General features: G+C 49.2%; 1 protein-coding gene across 3 annotated transcripts in view; it reads right to left on the bottom strand.

The window, feature by feature from the left end:
* Positions 1–5,293: 5,293 nt before the first annotated feature.
* The window catches only part of CBFB (core-binding factor subunit beta), a 63,238-nt gene continuing 48,195 nt past the window's right edge, over positions 5,294–20,336 (bottom strand). For all 3 annotated transcript variants that reach the window (XM_068150435.1, XM_068150434.1, XM_068150433.1), the window contains one exon: positions 5,294–5,817. In XM_068150435.1, coding sequence (XP_068006536.1) covers positions 5,749–5,817 — 69 coding nt within the window. In that variant the 3' untranslated portion in view covers positions 5,294–5,748. The remainder of the gene's footprint in view (positions 5,818–20,336) is intronic.

Raw genomic sequence — 20,336 nt, 5'->3', positions numbered from 1 at the left:
AGGTGAGGAGAAAGTTCTTCCCAGAGAGAGTTGTTGGCCATTGGGATGTGCTGCTCAGGGAGGTGGTGGAGTCACCGTCCCTGGAGGTGTTCAAGAGGGGATTGGATGTGGCACTTGGTGCCATGGTTTAGTAGCCATGAGGTGCTGGGTGACAGGTTGGACTTGATGATCCTTGAGGTCTTTTCCAACCTTATTGATCCTATGATTCTATGATAACTGCCACAGCTGGCAGAGAAGATTCCACGGGGAGGGATGCGTGCAGCTGGCCCTTAAATAACTCACTGCAGCAAGACTTGAGGAACATTCTGGCTTGAAGGGAAAAGAGGAGCAAGAAGAATCTGTGGCCACAGAGTGAGGACTGAAGGGGGGCAGGGGAAGCTCTTTCAGGTGAATCACACTGAAACTGAAGTATCAAAATATTCCACTTTGATGACATCCTCCCAGTTTACAGCTACTGACATTTGGAAGTGATGTTAAATAGGCAGAGGGTTAGCCCGACAAAGATTCTCCTTCCCATTGACATCTGCTGACCTTTTTGGCCACAACTTTGGCATCAATTGTAGGGGTTGTTTTTTTGGCCAGACCTTTGGCATCACTTTTGTTTTGACAGACCTTTTGCATCATTTCTTTTTGACAGGCCTTTCTGCATCACTTCTGTTCTTGCCAGACCTTTTGCATCATTTTTCTTTGGCCAGGCCTTTGGCATCACTTTTGTTTTTGCCAGACCTTTTGCATCCTTTTTTTGCTTGGCCAGAATCCTTGGCATCATTTTATTGCACCTTTTTTATTGGCCAGACCCTTTTGCATCCTTTTTTGCTTGGCCAGAATTCTTTGCATCCTTTTTTGCTTGGCCAGATTTTCTTTGCATCATTTTTTGCTTGGCCAGAATTCTTTGCATCATTTTTTTGCACCTTTACTTTTTGGGGCCAGACCTTTTGCATCATTTTTTGCTTGGCCAGAATTTTTTGCATCCTTTTTTTCCTTTGCCAGAATTTTTTGCCTCATTTTTTTGCACCTTTATTTTTTTTGGGCCAGACGTTTTGCATCCTTTTTTGCTTGGCCAGAACTTTTTGCCTCATTTTTTTGCACCTTTATTTTTTTTGGGCCAGGCCTTTTGCACCATTTTTTGCTTGGCCAGAATTCTTTGCATCATTTTTTGCTTTGCCAGAATTCTTTGCATCATTTTTTCCTTGGCCAGAATTCTTTGCATCATTTTTTTGCACCTTTATTTTTTGGGGGCCAGACCTTTTGCATCCTTTTTTGCTTGGCCAGAATTCTTTGCATCATTTTTTGCTTGGCCAGAATTCTTTGCATCATTTTTCCCTTGGCCAGAATTCTTTGCATCATTTTTTGCACCTTTATTTTTTGGGGGCCAGACCTTTTGCATCACTTTTTGCTTGGCCAGAATTCTTTGCATCATATTTTGCTTTGCCAGAATTCTTTGCATCAATTTTTGCTTGGCCAGATTTTCTTTGCATCATTTTTTGCTTGGCCAGAATTCTTTGCATCATTTTATTTCACCTTTATTTTTTTGGGGCCAGACCTTTTTGCATCACTTTTTGCTTGGCCAGAATTCTTTGAATCATTTTTTTTGCACCTATTTTTCTTGGCCAGACCTTTTTGCACCATTTTTTGCTTGGCCAGAATTCTTTGCATCATATTTTTTGCTTGGCCAGAATTCTTTGCATCATGTTTTGCTTTGCCAGATTTTCTTTGCATCATGTTTTGCTTTGCCAGATTTTCTTTGCATCATGTTTTGCTTTGCCAGATTTTCTTTGCATCCTTTTTTCCTTTGCCAGATTTTCTTTGCATCATTTTTTTCTTTGCCAGATTTTCTTTGCATCATTTTTTCCTTGGCCAGAATTCTTTGCACCATTTTTTGCTTGGCCAGAATTCTTTGCATCATTTTTTTGCACCTTTACTTTTTGGGGCCAGACCTTTTGCATCATTGTTTTGCTTGGCCAGAATTTTTTGCATCCTTTTTTTCCTTTGCCAGAATATTTTGCCTCATTTTTTTGCACCTTTATTTTTTTGGGGCCAGACCTTTTGCATCCTTTTTTGCTTGGCCAGAACTTTTTGCGTCATTTTTTTGCACCTTTATTTTTTGGGGGCCAGACCTTTTGCATCCTTTTTTGCTTGGCCAGAATTCTTTGCATCATTTTTTTTCACCTTTATTTTTTTGGGGCCAGACCTTTTGCATCACTTTTTGCTTGGCCAGAATTCTTTGCATCATATTTTGCTTGGCCAGAATTCTTTGCATCATTTTTTTTGCACCTATTTTTCTTGGCCAGACCTTTTTGCACCATTTTTTGCTTGGCCAGAATTCTTTGCATCATATTTTTTGCTTGGCCAGAATTCTTTGCATCATGTTTTGCTTTGCCAGATTTTCTTTGCATCCTTTTTTCCTTTGCCAGATTTTCTTTGCATCATTTTTTGCTTGGCCAGAATTCTTTGCATCATGCTTTGCTTGGCCAGAATTCTTTGCATCATTTTTTGTTTGGCCAGAATTCTTTGCATCATTTTTTCCTTTGCCAGAATCTTTTGCACCAATTTTTTGCACCTTTTTTTTTCTGGGCCAGACCTTTTGCATCCTTTTTTCCTTTGCCAGAATTCTTTGCATCATTTTTTTGCACCTTTATTTTTTTGGGGCCAGGTCTTTTGCATCATTTTTTGCTTGGCCAGAATTCTTTGCATCATTTTTTGCTTGGCCAGAATTCTTTGCATCATTTATTTGCACCTATTTTTTTTTTGTCCAGGCCTTTTGCATCAGTTTTTGCTTGGCCAGAATTTTTTGCATCATTTTTTTTGCACCTATTTTTTTTTTTGCCAGGCCTTTTGCATCCTTTTTTGCTTGGCCAGAATGTTTTGCATCATTTTTTTGCACCTTTATTTTCTTTGGCCAGGCCTTTTGCACCAGTTTTTGCTTGGCCAGAATTGTTTGCATCATGTTTTGCTTGGCCAGAATTGTTTGCATCATTTTTTGCTTTGTCAGATTTTCTTTGCATCATTTTTTCCTTGGCCAGATTTTTTTGCATCATTGTTTTGCATCTTTATTTTTTTTGGGGCCAGGCCTTTTGCATCAGTTTTTGCTTTGCCAGAACTTTTTGCATCATTTTTTTGCACCTTTATTTTCTTTGGGCAGGCCTTTTGCACCATTTTTTGCTTGGCCAGAATTGTTTGCACCATTTTTTGCTTGGCCAGAATTGTTTGCATCATTTTTTGCTTTGTCAGATTTTCTTTGCATCATTTTTTGCTTGGCCAGAATTCTTTGCATCATTTTTTTGCACCTTTATTTTTTGGGGGCCAGACCTTTTGCATCATTTTTTATCTTTGCCAGAATTTTTTGCCTCATTTTTTTGCACCTTTATTTTTTTGGGGCCAGACCTTTTGCACCATTTTTTGCTTGGCCAGATTTTCTTTGCATCATTTTTTGCTTGGCCAGAATTTTTTGCATCATTGTTTTGCACCTTTATTTTTTGGGGTCCAGAGCTTTTGCATAATTTTTTGCTTGGCCAGAATTCTTTGCATCATTTTTTACTTGGCCAGATTTTCTTTGCATCATTTTTGGCTTGGCCAGAATTCTTTGCATCATTTTTTGCTTGGCCAGAATTTTTTGCATCATTGTTTTGCACCTTTATTTTTTGGGGGCCAGACCTTTTGCATCCTTTTTTGCTTGGCCAGAATTCTTTGCATCATATTTTTGCACCTTTCTTTGGGCAAACCTTTTGCATCCTTTTTTGCTTGGCCAGAATTCTTTGCATTATTTTTTGCTTGGCCAGAATTTTTGGCACCATTTTTTTGCACCTTTATTTTTTTGTGGCCAGACTTTTTGCATCCTTTTTTTCCCTTTGCCAGAATTCTTTGCATCCTTTTTTGGCTCTGCCAGATTTTTTGGCACCATTTTTTTGCACCTATTTTTTTTGGGGGGGGGGGGGGCAGACCTTTTTGCATCCTTGTTTTTTCCCTTTGCCAGAATTTTTGGCATCCTTTTTTTCCATCCTTTTTTGCTTGGCCAGATTTTTTGGGGCATTTTTTTTTTTGCACCTTCCTTTTGGCCAGACCTTTTGCATCCTTTTTTGTTTTGCCAGACTTTTGGCATCATCACCATCATCTGATTCTCTTAACGAGGAGGGTAATTACCAAATTCCCACAGAAAAAGAAAGACTGAAGTGCTCTCAGCACACGAGGGTTGATCCTCAGAACGATTCTTAATGCTGAAGCCAGATCACCCCTTTTCCATGGGTGGTTAAGTGATGATTCAAACCAGGCTGCACAGGAAGCACCACAATTTAACCAAGCCACATGGCATCACTTTTCCCCAATCTATTTTGCTTTAAATACTGGAGGCAGTTGAAACATTGGAGAACAAAACCCATGTGCCATCACCCCAAACAGAACAAAACTCCCACGGGTTAACTCATCCCACCTCTTACCCTGCTAGCAAACAACAACAATGGGAGCCTTGCTGTGCATAAGATCCAAGACCAAGTGTGAGATGTTTTCTGCACACAGCCTCACCTCATCTTTTCACCTTTCAGCAGAAAAAAAATCAAGCCTGAAGATATAAAACATACTGAAAGCAGCTATCTTAAACCAGGATTCTGAAACACAGATCACCTTGGCAGCTGCTCACTTTCTGTTCCCAGTTGAACCTGCTGTTGAGTACCTTGGTTGTAGAGCTGCAGTACCCCTCTTGTTAAGAGCTAGTTAAAAAGATCCCTGAATAAAACAGAAGCCAGCCTGCGACTTCCTCTGAGTTTCAGCACAGGACTATATACAGGGGCTAGAATAACCACCCACACTGGCTTGAGCCAGAAGGGACAAAAAAAACCCCACAACCTAAGACAGATATTGGGGCAGAACACATCAAATGGATGGAAAAATAAGACATTGGAAGGTTTGTATTTCAGAAGTGGAACCAAGGAATCGTTGAGTGGGGAAGAGAATACTGCAACAAAGCCACAGCATCTTGAAAACTGAGGCCAACAGCTCAGGTTCACTGGGTTGGGAGCTTGGAAATCGTGCAAGGTAATGTCAGCAGTTTTAAGAAGGGCCTTGCAAAGTCGGGGAGGTAAACAGAGGGACCAATGGAAAAGGAAACTGAAAGGCAAGGATGCAACAGAGCTCAAAACAAAAGCAGGAGCACAAGGAGGACAATCGACACCTTAAAAACCAACCGACAAGAGAATAAAAGAAGAAAAGCTTGGAATCAATTTGGCTTCCAGCAGTTTACAAAACCAAAATCAACCAACCAACCAACCAACCACAAGAACAAAAAAAAGAGGCTGAAATCTGTCATACCTTGACCTATTTTTAAGTGACAATTTTTATTACAGTTGAGAGGAGGGAGGGGGAAAAAAAAAACCCAACCCACCAAAACCAAAACACAAAACAAAAATAAATGGTTTTATAGCTGCATAAGTTTCCATTTCACTAAAATAGTGCCAACAAAACCAAGTTTGCATAGAAGAAACAAACCAAACCCAAACCCAAACCAACACAACCCCCTCCCCACCCCCCCCATCCCCAAAAAATTTCCAATCGCCACTGGCTACATGCTTCCAAATGGGAAATGCAGGTATCATAACATAAACATAGTGCAAACCATGGCAGCTCAGGGTGGTTGGGTCAGGAAACAGACCATAATATACCCAGTTATCACAGTTTCTGGTCTTTTATTAGATCCTTTTTGCCAAGTAGAAGCGATGCAGCTGCGCAGAGCCGTGGGACGCCGGCTGCCGGGACAGCCTAACGGAGCTTCAGATCGTCGCCGCTGCCCAGGTTCGAGCCCGGGCTAGGGTCTTGCTGTCTTCTTGCCTGCAGGAACAGAGGAGGAGTGAGGAGCAGAGAAGTCATTGGGGAGGTTATCAGTGCAGTTCAGCTCTTCACCGTGTTAACATGAATGAGAACACAGCCAAGCCCAAAGCAGAAACTTCACATTTCAAGCAGCAACCGAGGCGATCATTTGTAACGCCAACATTGTTCCTTCCCCCTCATGCACACCCTCCTCCCAAGCCAACAGGAGTCCTGGCAGAGAGATGTGGAGCCAGCAGGTGGGCACCATCCTTTCTCTGGAGGATCACCTGGAGGATCTCTCTAGAGGATCTCCTGGCCTGCATCAGGAACAGTGTGGCCAGAAGGAGCAGGGAGGTCATTGTTCCCTGTGCTCAGCACTGGTCAGGCCACACCTTGAGTCCTGTGTCCAGTTCTGGGCCCCTCAGTTTAGCAAAGATGTTGATACAAGTGCAGTCAATCTGGGGTTAGCAACCAACCTGGAAAGAGTTCCTCTAACAGAGAGGTCTTTTTATCCACTTTCAATCAGTAATATTGAGGGGTAAAAGTGGGGGTTCTACAAGGGTTAGACTCAGTGACCTTAGAGCCCCCTTGGTGATCTTCGGCCCCTCAGTTTAAGAAGGACATTGAGACTCTTGAACCTGTCCAGAGAAGGGCAACAAAGCTGGGGAGGGGTCTGGGGCACAGCCCTGTGAGGAGAGGCTCAGGGGAGACCTTCTTGCTGTCTGCAACTCCCTGAAGGGAGGTTGTAGCCAGGTGGGGGTTGGTCTCTTCTCCCAGGCACCCAGCACCAGAACAAGAGGACACAGTCTCAAGCTGTGCCAGGGGAGGTTTAGGCTGGAGGTGATGAAGAAGTTCTTCACAGAGAGAGAGATTGGACATTGGGATGTGCTGCCCAGGGAGGTGGTGGAGTCCCCATGCCTGGAGGTGTTCCAGAAACCTGTGGCCATGGCACTGTGGGACAGGGCTTGATGGCCATGGTGGGGTTGGTTGATGGTTGGACTGGATGATCTTAGAAGGCTTTTCCAACCCAAACAATTCTGTGATGGATGAAGTTCTGGGCCCCTCAATTTAAGAAGGACATTGAGACTCCTGAATGTGTCCAGAGAAGGGCAACAAGGCTGGGGAGGGGTCTGGAGCACAGCCCTGTGAGGAGAGGCTGAGGGAGCTGGGGTTGCTTAGCCTGGAGAACAGGAGGCTCAGAGGAGACCTTATTGCTCTCTACAACTCCCTGGAGGGAGGTTGTAGCCAGGTGGGGGTGGGTCTCTTCTCCCAGGCAACCAGCACCAGAACAAGAGGACACAGTCTCAAGCTGTCCCAGGGGAGGTTTAGGCTGGAGGTGAGGAGAAAGTTCTTCCCAGAAAGAGAGATTGGCCATTGGGATGTGCTGCCCAGGGAGGTGGTGGAGTCACCATCCCTGGAGGTGTTCAAGCCTCTTGACACCCACCCTTCAGGTGCTTACAGACATTGGTAAGATCTCCTCTCAGCTCCTCTCTTAACCTTTCCTGCCAAGGTTTCAGGATCAAGTGAAGTCTTTCAGGATCACTTTGGGGGGAGAAAGACTAGAAGGCATAGATGGCTGAGCACGTCACATCGCTCCCAAATTCATCTCCCTGCAGTGTTTTCATTGACTTGAGCTTCTCCTGGACCAGAGACTTACCACACTGCACTGTTCCAGGTGCACTTTAGACCTTGAGGGGGGAAATGAGCTATCTGCTCACTCTGTTCTGCCTGCTCTGCTCAACCTCTGCTTTGCCTCCACGCAGAACGTGACAGCCACCACCACCACTGCTGGTGCACAAAGCCACAGAGTTCTCAGGAACTCTCTGAAGAACCACAGCACAGCCCACAGCCCTGAAGCCCTCTTGCAAGCTGCCCTCTTTGTAGAGAGGCAAAATGCTGAGAAACTGCATTTCACTGGGTTGGCTTTTTCCCCCCCACATCATTGCCAACCCCCAAATCATTCAGCCCTGACTCTGGAAATGGCTGGGGAAAACTTAACAAGGAGAAGGCTACACAGAAAGGGACCTGGGGGAACTGATTGACAGCAGCTGAACAGGAGCCAGCAGGGTGCCCAGGTGGCCAAGAAGGCCAATGGCATCCTGGCCTGCATCAGGAACAGTGTGGCCAGCAGGAGCAGGGAGGTCATTGGGCCCTGTACCCAGCACTGGTTAGGCCACACCTTGAGTCCTGTGTCCAGTACTGGGCCCCTCAGTTTAAGAAGGACATTGAGACTCTTGAATGTGTCCAAAGAAGGGCAACAAAGCTGGGGAGAGGTCTGGAGCACAGCCCTGTGAGGAGAGGCTGAGGGAGCTGGGGTTGCTTAGCCTGGAGAAGAGGAGGCTCAGGGGAGACCTTCTTGCTGTCTACAACTACCTGAAGGGAGGTTGTAGCCAGGTGGGGGTTGGTCTCTTCTCCTAGGCAACCAGCACCAAAACAAGAAGACACAGTCTCAAGCTGTGCCAGGGGAGGTTTAGACTGGAGGTGAGGAGAAAGTTCCTCACAGAAAGAGCAATTAGCCATTGGGATGTGCTGCCCAGGGAGTTGGTGGAGTCACCATCCCTGGAGGTGTTCAAGAGGGGATTGGATGTGGCACTTGGTGCCATGGTTTAGTAGTCATGAGGTGCTGGGTGACAGGTTGGACTTGATGATCTCTGAGGTCTTTTCCAACCTTATTGATTCTATGATTCTACTTTGGGGTTGTTTTCCCCTCCCCCCCACCCCCTCAACAGAAAATCAAAACTGCCCTAAAGATTTTTGTTAACACCACCTGGCTGCTCAAAGTTTCAATGCACACATCCCTACTAAATTAAACTTGCACTACACTTAACAAAAGGAGTGCAGAGGAGAGGGACCTGGGGGTCCTGGTGGATGGTCAAGCAGCCCAAAGGCATCCTGGGGAGGATTAGAAGGGCTGTGGTTAGTATGCCATGAGAGGTTCTCCTCCCCCTCTACTCTGCCCTGGTGAGGCCACATCTGGAATATTGTGTCCAGTTGTGGGCCCCTCAGGTCAAGAAGGACCTCAGGGAAGTGCCTGAGAGAGTCCAGCACAGAGATACAAAGATGCTGAAGGCAGTGGAACATCTGCCTCATGAGAACAGGCTGAGGGGGCTGGGGCTCTACAGCTTGCAGCAGAGGAGCCTGAGGGGTGACCTCATTCATGCTGCTGAAGATGGGCAGGGCAGTGTCAGGAGGATAGAGCCAGGCTCTGCTCAGGGATGTCCAATGACAGGACAAGGGATGCAAGATGGAGCAGAGGAGATTCCACAGGAGCAGAAGGAAAAGCTTTCCACTGTGAGTGTGAGAGAGCCCTGGAGCAGGCTGCCCAGAGAGCTTGGGGAGTCTCCTTCCCTGGAGACATTCATAACCCAGCTGGCTGTGTTCCTGTGTGAGCTGCTCTGGGTGCTCCTGCTCTGGCAGGGGGGTTGGACTGGATGATCTCCAGAGGTCCCTTCCAGCCCCCTGTGCTCTGTGGTTGTGTGAATGCAGTCCCACTTTGCAGACTTCTCTCCCCCTGACCAGATTGTACCAAGATTGCTTCTGGGTTTGACTGCTGCCTTTCTTCTGCAAGGAAACAAAGGCAAGCACTGTCCTCAGGAATTCCCCAGGCCAGACTCCCAGCCAGGCCAGTTACCAATGTTGTACTGCATGGACACTTCTACACTTCACTAGGAAAAGCCAGCAAGTTGAGTGCTCCTCTAGCCCTGCTGGGAAAGCAGCAGAGCTGCTTCTTCAGGACTCAGCAATTTTGTTGTCAGATTTCAGGGAAGGCTCCAAGGTATGGACATATGGTTGCATTTATGCCTTGCCTAAAGTGGCCTTTTCTTTCCAAACACATGAAAGAATTCACATGATTCATGACCTCATTGCTACTTGCAGAGTCTGCAGAAGCCACTACTGAACAACTACCAGATTTGCCCTTTCAAGTGATATGCAAAAAGCATGACAAATTACCCTGCAAATGTACCCAAAGCAGTCATTACAGAGTCTTACACTGCTCTGGGTGGGTAAAGAAGTGTAATTTCACATTTCAGTCAGGGAGGATCTACACAAGGGACTGCAACATGTTGGGCTGACTGCTCCATCTCCCTCAGACACCCTGCTTCACCCCTGAGCAAGAACACCTGGAGAGAGCCCAATGGAGGGCCACGAGGAGCGTGAAGGGACTGGAGCACTGCCTTGGGAGGAGAGGCTGAGAGCCTAGGGTGGGTTGAATATCCACCCCCCCACAACATTAAATTTGCCAGACCAGCCCTGGGGCTTTTCAGGCTGGAGAAGAGAAGGCTGAGAGGGCATCTAATCAATGTCTATAAATACCTGAGGGCTGGGGGTCAAGAAGGAGGGGACAGGCTCTGCTCAGCTGCACCGTGGGATAGGACAAGGAGCAATGGATAGAAACTACAGCACAGGAGGTTCCACCTCAACATGAGGAGGAACTTCTTGACTGTGAGGGTCACAGAGCTTTGGAACAGGCTGCCCAGAGAGAGGTTGTGGGGTTTCCTTCTCTGGAGACTTTCAAGCCCCATCTGGATGCATTCCTGTGTGACCTGTGCTGGATTGTATGGTCCTGCTCCGGCAGGGGGGGTTGGACTTGATGAGCTCCTGAGGTACCTTCCAAACTCTAGCATCCTGTGAACCAGGTTTGCTCTACCAGTCCCCACCCTGCCAAGGTGCATGTGGCACAGTGACACAGGTACAGCTGGGCTTCAGAGGCTGGGGCAAGGGAAAAAGCACCTCAGCTGTGGCTTTCACTTCATTGTTCAGACAGGAGAAATCACCTTGAATGGAGACAGCAAGTAGGCAGTAGAGCATCAGGCACTGGGCAAGATTTTTGGCCATTGACAGGGGGCAAAACCCTGGAATGGTTTGGGGTGGAAGGGAACTTCAAAGGTCACCCAGTCCAATCCCCCTGCAGACAGCAGGCACAGCTGCAACTACAGCAGGCTGCTCACAGCCCCAAACCACCTGACCTGGAATGGTTCCAGGGATGGGACATCTCCCACCTCTCTGGGCAACCTAGGCCAGGGTCTACCCCTGCTCAGTGTCAAACATTTCTTCCTTCTCTCCAAGTTTAAGTCTCCCTCTTCTAGTTGAAACCTATCTCACCCCTTGTCTTGTCACAACAGATCCTGCTCAGAAGTCTGTTCCCAGCTTTCTTAGAGCCCCTTTAAGCAGGGAAGAGCCACCAGAAGGTCTCCCTAGAGCCTTCTCTTCCCCAGGCTGGCCAAGCCCAACTCTCTGAGGCTGGCCTCACAGCAGAGGGCTTCCAGCCCTCCCAGCATTGCTGTGGCCTCCCCTGGCCCCACTCCAACAGGTCCCTGTCTGTGCTGTGCTAAGGACTCCAGAGTTGGCCCCAGAATCTCAGCAGAGCAAAGGGGCAGAATCCCCTCCCTGCCCCTGCTGCTGGGGATGAGACCAGGACACAGCTGGCTCTGGGCTGGGAGTGCACATTGTTGGCTCCTGCCCAGCTTTTCACCCACCAAAGACACAACTTTCCTCAGAAATGCCACAAGATCCCTAACCCTGCTTGCAGAAGGAGTGTGACTACCAGTGTGGTGGCACCTGGTGCTTCTCCCCAGCCTGTGACAGGAAGCCAGCAGTTCCTTTTCTAGATGTCAAGTGACCACTTCCAGAACTGTCTCAGGTTGGGGGGCTGCCCTCAGCGCTGCTAATCCACCCTCTGCAGTTCAGCAGGTGCTGTCAGTTTGGAGAAACACCTCACAACGCCATGCAGGAGCAGCAGCAGGCCTCCCAGTGAGTAATGAGCTCAGCCCCTCCAAGATTAAGGAGCCTTGCTTCAATTAAGAAGGATGCATCTGTCTCTGCCACTGGGAAATGGAGGACTCTGCTGTGAGTCATGCAGAGTGGGTCATGTGCAAGCAGCAGTTATTCATCTTCCCCCAGCAATATTTCATGGCTCAGGCCAATGCTGAGCTGAAGTTTGAAAAGGAGCCCTACTTCCAGGGTTATTCATCTGCTCTTGAGTGAAAGGACAACATTTGCTTGAGAGAGAGGGGGGAAGAAAAGGTAAACAACACAGATCCCACTGCAGGGCTAATTTTCCTTTCAAAGCTATGTATTGAAGCCAACCTAACTGCCACTCTCCTTCCACATATCCTGAAATGGAACACTTCATGGGATGGACACAGAGGGACTGTCAACACAGACTCACCAGGGTTGGCAAAGACCCTCAAGAGCATCAAGTCCAACCATTATGTGCACTTGAACCCCAGAAGGCCAACCATGTGCTGGGCTACATCAAAAGTAGAGTGAGCAGCAGGACAAGGGAGGGGATTCTGCCCCTCTGCTCTGCTCAGACTCTGCCTGGAGTACTGCCTCCAGTTCTGGTGTCCCCAACACAAGAAGGACCTGGAGCTGCTGGAGAGAGTCCAGAGGAGCCCACAGAGGTGATCAGAGGGCTGGAGCACCTCCCCTATAGGGACAGGCTGAGAGAGTTGGGGATGTTCAGCCTGGAGAAGCCTCCAGGGAGACCTTTCAGGAAGGACTTAAAGGTGCTTCTAAGAAAGCTGGGGACAGAGCCCTGTGCAGGGTCTCTTGTGACAGGACAAGGTGGGCTTCCAGCCCTCCCATCATTGCTGTTGCCTCCTCTGGACCAAACAGGCCCCCCCCCTCCCCTGTGCTGAGGGCTCCAGAGCTGGACCCAGCACTGCAAGCAGAGAGACAAAATCCCTTCTGTCAGCCTTTGAGAAAGCATCTGCAGCCACCTCCTTCCTCTGCATGCTCAGAGGCCTCTGATGTACCACCTAAGGAAACCAACTCATTTAACCACATGAGATGGCCAGGAAAAGATAATGCAGTCCCACCAGCTGGTTCACATGATAGCTCTGAGAAAGCAGAACTGGGGAAGCTTGGAGGGAGACTTACTTAGGATTGCCAGGGCTGCCCTGAAGCTGTCCTTCCTTTGCCACAAATCACCTAAGCAGCAGGCCTCGAGCACAGCCCTGTGAGGAGAGGCTGAGGGAGCTGGGGTTGCTTAGCCTGGAGAAGAGGAGGCTCAGGGGAGACGTCATTGCCCTCTACAACTACCTGAAGGGAGGTTGTAGCCAGGAAGAGGTTGGTCTCTTCTCCCAGGCAGCCAGCACCAGAACAAGAGGACACAGTCTCAAGCTGCGCCAGGGGAAGTTTAGGCTGGAGGTGAGGAGAAAGTTCTTCCCAGAGAGAGTTGTTGGCCATTGGGATGTGCTGCCCAGGGAGGTAGTGGAGTCCCCATCCCTGGAGATGTTGAAGAGGGGATTGGATGTGGCACTTGGTGCCATGGTTTAGTAGTCATGAGGTGCTGGGTGAGAGGTTGGACTTGATGATCTCTGAGGTCTCTTCCAACCTTATTGATTCTATTAAAACTGGCACCTCTCAGTCCCAGGCAGTGAACTCACGAGCCCAAGCACTGTGTACACAACTTGAGGCACTGGTAAAAAGAAGAGGAGGAGGAGGAGGAGGAGAAGGAAGGAGGCAATTTGAAGAAGGGCTCTCGGTAAGAGCAGCCAAAATAAAGTCTCTCCATGGACAACTGCACTGCAATTCTTTAATTGCATTCTGGCAGCTCCATGCTGCTGAAGCAGACAGAGCAGATGCATTATGAGCCTTGGCATCTGTCATCTATAATTTACTAAGTAAGTGAGAAATCAGGCTGGGTTATGAAAAACTAACCAGTGCACATTTGGATTCTCTCAGAAGGGGCTGTCAGCCTTCTGCAAAGGATTTGCAATGAAAGAAAACCCCCCAAACCACCAAACCTGAGCACACATTGCAGATCCTTTTCTGAAAAGCATACAACCACAGGGCAAAACCCATCCCCCCAAAAAAAAACCCAGAGGGGACTAAACCAATGCTCAGAGTGACCAGTTCCAGTCAAGCACACCTCCACTTCAGTCCTGCCAATTGAGGCAGGCCTAACAGCAAGCAACTGAGAGCTTGCTGAGGACACCAAACTGGGTGGAGTGGCTGACATGCCAGAGGGCTGTGCTGCCATTCTGCCAGACTGAGACTGGGCAGGGAGAAAGGGAATGAAATTCAACAAGGGCAAGGGGAGAGGCTTGCACCTGGGAAAGAACAACCCCTTGGAGCAGGAGAGGTTGGGGACTGACCTTCTGGAGAGCACTGAAGGAGAAAACAATCTGAGGGGCCTGGTGGATGGGAGGGTGACCATGAGCCAGCAATGTGCTCTTGTGGCCAGGAAGACCAAGGGCAACCTGGAGTGGATTAGAAGGGCTGTGGTGAGGAAGTTGAGAGAGGTTCTCCTGCCCCTCTGCTCTGCCCTGGTGAGGCCACATCTGGAATATTGTGTCCAGTTCTGGGCCTTTCAGCTTAGGAAGGACCTCAGGAAAATGCTTTAAGAAAGTCCAGTGCAGAGCCATGACAATGAAGAAGGGAGTGGAGCATCATCCCTATGAGAACAGGCTGAGGGGAGCTTGGAGAGGAGGAGCCTGAGGGTGACCTCATTGCTGATGATAAGGATGTGCAGGGTGAGTGCCCAGAGGCTGGAGCCAGGCTCTGCTGGGTGATGCCCAAGGGGCAATGGTGGAAGCTGAGGCATAGGAAGTGCCATGGAAACAGAAGGAAGAATTGGTTTTTTCCCTGTGAGGGTGACAGAACACTGGAACAGGCTGCCCAGGGAGTCTCCCTCTGTGGAGATACTCAAGACCAGCCTGGATGTGTTCCTGTGTGACCTGCTCTAGGTGCTCCTGCTCTGGCAGGGGGGTTGGAGTGGATGAGCTCTGGTCCCTTCCAACCCCTCACATTCTGGGATTCCTCTGAGCTGCTGGCTAACAGCAGCCTCTCCCACAGAGATGTGGCCATAGCTCAAATGCTCCATTTCAGTTACCCTTCCTCAACAGTAGAGTAGGGCAGAGGAAACTCAGCCTTCTCAGAATCCAAGGCAGGAAAACTAGACCACTACCAACAGAAAATGCCAGTGTTTGTATGATGGAACTTCTCTGGTCAGAGTTCCAGCCTGACAGAATAGAATAAACCAGGTTGGAAGAGACCTTCAAGATCATCGTGTCCAACCCATCAACCAATCCAACACCACCCAAACAGCTAACCCATGGCACCAAGCACTCCGTCAAGTCTCCTCCTGAACACCTCCAGTGATGGGGACTCCACCACCTCCCCAGGCAGCCCATTCCAATGGGCAATCACTCTCTCTATATAGAGCTACTTCCTAACATCCAACCTAAACCTCCCCTGGTGGAGCCTGAGACTGTGTCCTCTTGTTCTGGTGCTGGCAGACACAGTGATGAAGCACCCTGGATGACTTCAGGTCTCTGAGGAGCTTCAGAAGAGAGACTCTCCCCCGCAGTCTTCACTTCACAGTATCACAGTATGCTAGGGGTTGGAAGGGATCTCTGGAGATCATCCAGTCCAGTCCTCCTGCCAAAGCAGGACCACCCAGGGCAGGTCACACAGGAACATATCCAGGTGGGTTCTGAATGTCTCCAGAGATGGAGACTCCACCACCTCTCTGGGCAGCCTGTTCCAGGGCTCCACCACCCTTAAAGATGTTCCTCTTCATGTTCTCTGAAGAATTTTTAGAGAAGGGCAATGAGGCTGGGGAGAGGCCTTGAACACAGCCCTGTGAGGAGAGGCTGAGGGAGCTGGGGTTGCTTAGCCTGGAGAAGAGGAGGCTCAGAAGAGACCTTCTTGCTGTCTGCAACTCCATGAAGGGAGGTTGTAGCCAGGTGGAGGTTGGTCTCTTCTCCCAGGCAACCAGCACCAGAACAAGAGGACACAGTCTCAAGCTGTGCCAGGGGAGGTCTAGGCTGGAGGTGAGGAGAAAGTTCTTCCCAGAGAAAGTTGTTGGCCATTGGGATGTGCTGCCCAGGGAGGTGGTGGAGTCCCCATCCCTGGAGGTGTTCAAGAGGGGACTGGATGTGGCACTTGGTGCCATGGTTTAGTAGTCCTGAGGTGTTGGGTGACAGGTTGGACTCAATGATCTTTGAGGTCTTTTCCAACCTTATTGATCCTATGATTGCTGCTGCAGCAGCAAAGGGCTCCCATCACCAGTACATCTTGAACCTCTCAGCCTCTGGCAGGCAGCAGCAGACAGGATTTTCACCACATTCCCAGTTGCTGTGGCTGTCAGCAGTGGACTTTGCAGCCCAGACCCAGGCTCTGCAGCTGCTTTGCTTGCTGGCCACAGCAACCAAGTTGCACTCACCTCTCCTTTTCACTTGAACCTGGGAAGAAGTCTCTCTCAATTATGTCAAGCACCACTTAAAATTATGCAAATAATGGAAACCAGCCTCTCCAATTTGGCAGGAGATCCAGATGTGAAACTGCAGTCCTTGTAGCATGATTAATGTTATGAATTCCACACTCACTGCTCTTTTTCATTCCTACATCCATTCTGCTGCCCTTCCAAACTCACTGGAGTCAAGACAAACAAGTTGGAGGCTGAGGGAGCTGGGGTTGCTCAGCCTGGAGAAGAGAAGAGTCCAGGAGGACCTTAGAGCTGCCTTTTAGGTACCTGAAGGCATCCTACAGGAAGGCTGCAGAAGGACTTTTCCTGAGGGTGTCTAGAGACAGGACAAGAAGGAGTGGTTTGAAGCTGAGGGAGAGCAGGGGCAGACTGGAGCTGAGGAGGAAGTTCCTCAGTATGAGGGTGGTGAGACTCTGGAACTGGCTGCCTAGAGAGGTTGTGGGTGCTCCCTTCCCTGGAGGTCAGGCTGGTGAAGCCCTGAGCAACCTGGGCTAGTGGGAGGTGTCCCTTGCCATAGCAGGAGGTTGGAGTAGATGACCTCTAAGGTCCCTTCCAACCTCAGCCATTCTGTGACTTTATGAATTTCCTTGACAAAGGCCACAGATCAAAATCATTTGGCACCTACCCCCCTCAAGATCTCACTGCAAGCTTCCAACAATCTTCCTCCTAGAACCAAGTGCTCTCCACTAAACTGCTCATCAACTGGGGAAGATGCTGAGGCTGCTGGGGAGCACAACCAGGCCAAGCAGCACAATTTCCCTACCAGTCCTGGCACTCTTCTCCTAAAATCTTTGCAATGGTTGCACCTTTGTTTAAAAGCCCTTCTGAAGCTCCAGATTCTGGTACCCCACACAGGTTAAATGGACTCAAGGAACAGCAAAGGGAAGAGCACAGCTCCTAAGAACTTCAAGAAGGGAGTAAATTTTTTACCTTAGTGCAAACACTTCCTTTTCCAAGGGAAGAGGAACAGCCAGCAAATGCTCCCTTTCAAGAAACTATTGTTTGAAGGCTGGTCTAAAGGTTATAAATTGCTAATTAACATTGATTGCCTGCAGCTAGATGCTCAGCCCCTTTCTAACCTTCATTGACTGAAAGAAGATGCTTAGATTACAGTATGCCCTGATTTGCAAGATTGATCTCCTCTGTCCTACAGTCAGCATTGATTCTCCTCAGCTCAAGTTGTTTCCCTGGCATCTGCACTCCACAGCACTTTTGCACAAACCCCAGCCACCTCATGGCTTTGGGAAGCAATCTCTAGTCATAACCTCACAGAATCACTGAGTGCATCCTGTTGGAAGAGGCCTCAGCGGTCATCCAGCTCAGCCCTCCTGCCAGCTGGCTGAGCAGGAGCCAGCAGTGAAGCCAGGTGGCCAAGAAAGCAAATGGCAGCTTAGCAAGTCTAAACTTCCCCTGGTGCAGCTTGGGTCCATGTCCTCTTGTTCTGCCACTGCTTGCCTGGGAGAAGAAACCAACCCCCTCCTGGCTACAACCTCCCTTCAGGGAGTTGTAGAGAGCAGTAAGATCTCCCCTGAGCCTTCACTTCTCTAGGCTAACCACCCCCAGCTCCCTCAGCTTCTGACAGAGCTGTGCTCCAGACCTCTCCCCAGCCTTGTTGCCACTGAGTGAGCTGCCATCTGTTCAGGATTACGCTGCAGAGCTCCTGGCTGCACTGCAGACCTCTCCTCTGCAGAGGGAAGTTGATGGCAAGGGGCTCATTGGAGTGGTTGGAGAGCAGTCAGAAAGAAAGGGACCTGGGGGTACTGGTTGGTAGTAGGCTGAACATGAGCCAGCAGTGTGCCCAGGTAGCCAAGAAGGCCAATGGCATCCTGGCCTGCATCAGGAACAGTGTGGCCAGCAGGAGCAGGGAGGTCATTCTGCCCTGTTCTCAGCACTGGTCAGGCCACACCTTGAGTCCTGTGTCCAGTTCTGGGGCCCTCATTTGAAGAAGGACATTGAGACTCTTGAATGTGTCCAGAGAAGGACAACAAAGCTGGGGAGGGGTCTGGAGCACAGCCCTGTGAGGAGAGGCTGAGGGAGCTGGGGTTGCTTAGCCTGGAGAAGAGGAGGCTCAGGGGAGACCTTCTTGCTGTCTGCAACTCCCTGAAGGGAGGTTGTAGCCAGGTGGGGCTTGGTCTCTTCTCCCAGGCAAGCAGCACCAGAACAAGAGGACACAGTCTCAGGTTGGGCCAGGAGAGGTTTAGGCTGCATGTTAGGAAGAAGTTCTTCATAGAAAGAGAGATTGGCCATTGGGATGTGCTGCCCAGGGAGGTGATGGAGTCCCCATCCCTGGAGGCGTTCAAAATAAGATTGGATGTGGCACTTGGAGCCATGGTTTGGTCATTATGAGATGTTAGGTATTAGATAATAGGTTGGACTTGATGATCTCTGAGGTCTTTTCCAACCTGGTTGATTCTGTGATTCTACCCAGCACTGGGCTGTAGTCTCACTGTAGAACCACAGGGCAGCAAATATTCACACACCAGCACAGCAAGTCTGCACTACCCACCTGTCCCCCTTGGAGCTAGACCAGAACTAATTTAGAGAACACAGTCTCAAGCTGTGCCAGGGGAGGTTCAGGCTGGATGTTAGCAATAAGCTCTTCATAGAGAGAGAGATTGGCCATTGGGATGTGCTGCCCAGGGAGGTGGTGGAGTCCCCATCCCTGGAGGTGTTTAGGAAGAGACTGGCTGGGGTGCTTGGTGCCATGGTTTAGTTGATTAGATGGTGTTGGGTGATAGTTGGACTTGATGGCCTCAAAGGTCTTTTCCAATCTGGTTAATTCTGTTCTAATTCTAGTCAGGATTTGACTTGCCAGCTCAGTCTCTGCTCAGTGAGGGCACTTCCAGTTCAGGGCAGGTTCTCACAGCCAGTGGCTGCATCTAGCAGTAAGAGCACTGATGGGGAGAGTTACTGCCAGTGGCTGGGGTGCAGAAAGGCTCTGGCTTGGACTTGCTCCTGTGCAGACCAAGGGCACTACTAAATCTCATGGCCTATGCTAATGTGCAGTAAGTCAGAGCTGGCACCTGTGGGAAGCAGTGGACAGGACAGGTGACCCTAAATTGACCAACAGGGGATTGCATCCCATGAGCATCATCTTCAGGGTCAAGCCTCTCCAACAGCCAATGTCCCAGGAGGACTCTGCCTGCTTGGCCTCCAATCCTGACTGATGTATTCCTGAATCCAATGCCAGATTACATGGTCATGTAGTCCTGCTCTGGCAGGGGAATTGGACTCCATGATCTCCAGAGGTCCCTTCCAACCCCTAACATCCTGTGATCCTGTACTCCAGCTCCTCGATCTGGTTCCTGTCTGAGGCTGAGCTGAGGCTGGGACGTGCCCTGTGCCTGCCCCCAGCATCAGAAGCTTGGGTTGATACTGGCTTGTGTCTATTTGTGTATTTCATTTTATTGCTCCTCTTCCCATTCCCAGCTGCTTCCCTTTCTCTCCCAACCCATCAGTCTCCCTCCCTTATTCCCTTTCCTATTCCCTCTGGGAAGGCAAAGGGCATCTGACACTCATCTAGGGGCCAGCCCAGCCCTGACCCTTGCCACCACTGCATAGGAAGCATTAACAGTTTGGGCTTCTGCCACATCCAAAAAGCTGCATTAAAGGTTAGACTGCTCTTAGATCCTTGGAAAGTACACACAAGAAGTAACAAATAAATTCAATCCAGATTAATTTGTGAGGGGGGGAAAGCAAGCAAAAAAAACAAGAGCTGGATAAGGAGAAATGAAAACAAACAGAAAAGAGCCTGAGTGGAATATTCTATTTTCTGCTGCAGCCAATAATATTTGACAACAATAATTATGCCATATTTAGCCTGGTGTTTAATCTTCAATTCCCTTTTCTGTTTTGGCTTGGATGGGTTGGTTGGTGTGTTTTTTTTTTTAAGGCAGAAGGGAGACTAAAGATTACTGCCTAGAATCCTGGAGGAGCATCAAAGTTAGCACTCTGGAGCCCTCAACACAAGGATGTGGACCTGATGGACCAGGACCAGAGGAGGGCCACAAAAATGATCAGGGGGGTTGGAGCAGCTCTGCTATGAGAGCAGGCTGGAGAGTGTTCAGCCTGGAGAACAGAAGGACAGATGGGCAGAGTCCAAGGGCAGAAGATTGAACACATCTAAGTACCAGGTTGTGCACTTTGGCCACAGCAACCCCATGCAGGGCTACAGGCTGGGGTCAGAGTGGCTGAGAGAAGCCAGGTAGAGAGGGACGTGGGGGTGCTGGTTGATGGCAGGCTGAACATGAGCCTGCAGTGTGCCCAGGCAGCCAGGAGGGCCAATGGCATCCTGGCCTGCATCAGGAACAGTGGTCAGCAGGAG

The sequence above is a fragment of the Melanerpes formicivorus genome, unplaced genomic scaffold, assembly GCF_026170545.1.
Source record: "Melanerpes formicivorus ecotype bairdi unplaced genomic scaffold, bMelFor1.0.p_v2 SCAF_20, whole genome shotgun sequence".
Taxonomy (NCBI): Eukaryota; Metazoa; Chordata; class Aves; order Piciformes; family Picidae; genus Melanerpes; species Melanerpes formicivorus.
Note: the sequence above shows the minus strand (reverse complement) of the source record. Positions and strands in the feature narration are given on the sequence as shown.